We start from the raw sequence: 3,962 nt of genomic DNA on the forward strand, positions 1-3,962 counted from the left end.
ATGACATCTGGAAAAAAACTATTGCCAAATAAATTAGATCTAAAGTGAGGAATATTAAAAAATCTGTGTTGTCTAAGATTATGAGGTTTTATACAGTGTTCCCATTGGATTTTAGATTTTAGTGTATGTGTGATGCATTTTCACGATTCTATTCCCCTAGGTTCTTAGTTACATAGGACATTTGTTGAAAACTTGGGGTACAAGCAACTGTTCTGGAGCTGGTGAATATCCCTCATTTGGGGGTTTCCGGGAACACTGTTTATAACAATCATATTGTTACAGTTTAAAAAAACTTACTTGTCTCGTCTGGCCACCACTTCACAATGTAGCCAAGTAGATGTCCATCGTGGAATCTGACGATGTCAGTTTTCTCCAGGGGTTGTTTTTCCTGGGAGTCATTATACTTAATGTATTTAGGAGTCCATGGCGTCCATATCGTAAGGTTTTGATGATGCTCGGTCGCCTTATAATCGCCTGATGAAGTGTTGGTCTGTTCAGGGCCAGTTATCACAGACGCTACTGATGGCCCTGACGTTGTATTTTCGCTCTGATTAGAGCTGGAGTTTACATTAGACAAGTCTAAAGTTGCGACAGAACTGTTATGTACCTTAGCTGACAAGGTATTGTTACTTGTGTCAACGACGTTAGAAACACTAGTGTCTGTGCTGTTATCAGAGTCCTTGTTATACCTGTAAGACACATCCTTTTGTTTGTTCAAGGCTGTATCAGTGTCTATATCTGTTCCACTGTCTGTGTCCGTCTTACCAGGTGCAGGTTCGTTTGGGTCCCCCAGTGTGTTGGTGAAATTTACATGAATGTAGACTGGAGGTGGAAACCAATATACATAGGCCATCTTGTCACCAATGTAACCAAAAGACACATTCATGGGTGGATAGAGCGTAACATAGACACCTGCAAACACAAAAAGAAAATCAATACAAAAACAAATCATCAATTTTTGCCATCAAAAATGAACAAAGGGCTATAACTCTGTATTCAGTACAATACACTGCCATTCCAAAGAAGTACTTGTGTAAAAAGTTAAAACATGGCAATGGTAGGTAATAGAATACATGTATTATATGATACCTGTACATGTATGCAGCACACAAAATGATGTGCTGTGAACAAAGGGCTATGACTCTGTAGATATTGGGAGCACAAGACCCGATTTCCGTATGTGACTGATGACAATCCATCAACACCAGAGGTACATCATTTTTTACTCATAAACAAAATTCAGCAATCCTATGTGACAGGTTATATATGAGATACATCCTGGAAAAGTGACACTCACTCAGTGAACTGAAGGCAAAAACATTGTACTATATCGTGGAACAAGACACAATTTCAATATCAATGATAGGCAATCGGTTTAAAATCATAATCAATAGTCAGTTAGAACCTCTTTGAGGATCAATACCCAACTATTTTCTTTTTATCAATGAATGGATTTCAAGCAATTTTTGTTGTCAATCACATTGTAAAGAAACAATACATGAGAACAAATTACTTTCAATGCATACATTACATTGTATACATTTGAAACTTCAATTTCAAATATGAACTGAATATATCGATTATGGAATTTTGTAATTGATAATCTAAATGGGAAAGAGCTAACTGACCAATTTTCGATCAACCCATCCCTATTCAATATATAATACTATCCCAAAAGGATCTCGCAAACAAAATCCGGCAATTGTATAATTATGTACATGTCACTACTACTACATGACAGAGTATATGAGATGCATTGACAGATAGACTGATTGTTTCCTATTAAGTCACTGTAAGATTAAGTATCAAATGAACAGTTGCTTATCAAACACTTCAAATTCGATAGCATGCTCTATATCATTGATGACAGATTCATTACTTGATTACCGACTAATCCTCAGCTAAAGATGAGTTTATAGATGTAGTGGCACATCAAAACACTTTAACATGCATTTTCCATAATCTGAGATGAAAGTAATGATAATGGGTCTAAATTATTGGAAAGATCTTCTTTGATCAGGTTCTTATTTCTGCCAATTTTAAATGGTTGAATGTCTGAAATCAAAAGGCATCTATTTGATTTAACAGGGTGATAACTGTTTTGTAATGATCTTCATGATGTGCCTAACTGCCGTATGGCTATAAATTACAGAAAACACATTACAAAACTGATTCAAATTCTCTGTCTTTAAGCTTCACATAAGAAAACAGAAGAAAAGAGGGAAGCAACCAAAAAACTGTTTGTGCATGTACATCCATTATATATAGTCAGGCCTAGCCTGCGTGTCCTAGCTGTCATATTCTTTTTGGTCAAGCATGTGTTACATTATGAATTATGTTCATTATAACATTTTGGTTTTTATTGTAAATAATCAGGGGTTTATCAGGGGATTCTCGGAAACGGACCCTGGGATCAAAGTTGGGAAATCTATCAACAAAAGAACTATTTTGTGAAATTACAATGATCATTGTAACAACTCCAAAAAACTGATTGTGAGAAAATTGTGCAAATTACTTTATTACTTTTTTATATATATTCCTATTGGAATATTTTAAAAGGGCAAGTTTGGAAAAATTATACACTTTTTCAATTTGAAACAGTTCCTTTACACAGACCTTAAAAGTACCTTTATAAATCCCTGAATACATTAATTGAGCTGAAAATGAAATGCATACCAGTAATGTAGATATATAACCCAGTGTACTTTGTAGATATACAATGTAATATATAATTTATATGATGTAGCCTATACTAACCTATGGTATGTATTGTGTTGTATAGTCAAGTGACCTTAACATTGTTCAGCGTTGTTCTGTTATGTAAATGTCTGACACTGATTTGGACCTCTGGCTTACTAGTCTTACTATCTACCTATAGCTAATGAGCTATAGAGAAATTCTCCCTAGCCGATCGCGAGTGACCATGGTTAAGAACGAAGCGACTAGTATTTCACCAGGGTGACTTACTCCCCCTCAAGGAAAGAACTTGTCCTGAGTTTTCCAGGGGTCATAGCGATATGACCAAGACATTATGAGTGGGGTAGTCTTCATTAACAGAAAGTAGGCAGATATGAATTCAGTAGCACACAATATACATGCATCTCAACAGGGAATTGCAAATAATACAAGCAATACTATAGCATTATTTTGTTGACTCTCAACTTATATACATTTTATTTACATCTCATTTAATGACAGACTGTTTGGTACATATGTATATGTAACATCCATATGGAATATATGTTTCGTTTTCTGTACTTGTACAACATGAATTTATTAGACTGAAAAATATACCACATTAGTCGTCAGTCGATATCAAGGATGAAGTGATAGCGATTAATACACAGCTTGCATTTGTAACGTGATGTCTATATACACAGTACGTGCAGGATGCATGTTACATAGTTTATCAGATTTCATAAATCAGATTTTTATCTTGTATATCAGTTAATGCCTTCCAGACACTGTACAAGGTAGTAATATCTCACATGAATATATTTAATATAACAACTTATTTGCTTCAACAATGTGTAAGATATAATTTCAAGACATCTGTTAAAAATACATCATCTTATTATTTGAAGAAAATGATTTCGTGATGGGTAAAAATAGCCAGCGGACTTTCAGTAAGCCAGCTCAGCTGTAAGCAGACCGAGTTCCAATTTAATGTATAATATACTTACCAGCATGTTCTCGTTGACATACGGACGGAACGAATACAGTTACAGAAAGGACACTCACTAATTTTAAGATCAGCGACATTTCGAGGTTATGTCGACATATAGCTGCATATAGGCTAAAGACAAACTGAAAACAGAACGATAACCGCAGGGTTTCAGTATTTGTTATCTTCAACAACGAAGATTTCTATTAAGGGAGATAACAGATGTGGTAGGTAAATCTTGTACGCCGCTCCTGCTCCCGTCCCAAATCCCCGTACCAGGCATATAGAGATATTTTAA

The 3,962-nt window shown here is 35.2% G+C and overlaps 1 protein-coding gene across 1 annotated transcript; it reads right to left on the reverse strand.

Moving 5' to 3' along the window:
- Positions 1-297: 297 nt before the first annotated feature.
- Positions 298-3,862, reverse strand: LOC110444622 (the record flags this gene model as incomplete). Its single annotated transcript, XM_021488987.1, has 2 exons — positions 3,684-3,862; positions 298-912 (listed from the first exon to the last, which is right to left on the reverse strand). Coding segments are annotated over exons 1-2 (694 nt in total), but the record flags the coding sequence as incomplete, so codon positions are not given.
- Positions 3,863-3,962: the final 100 nt, after the last annotated feature.

The sequence above is a fragment of the Mizuhopecten yessoensis genome, unplaced genomic scaffold, assembly GCF_002113885.1.
Source record: "Mizuhopecten yessoensis strain PY_sf001 unplaced genomic scaffold, ASM211388v2 hete_36153458, whole genome shotgun sequence".
In the NCBI taxonomy this organism is placed as follows: domain Eukaryota; kingdom Metazoa; phylum Mollusca; class Bivalvia; order Pectinida; family Pectinidae; genus Mizuhopecten; species Mizuhopecten yessoensis.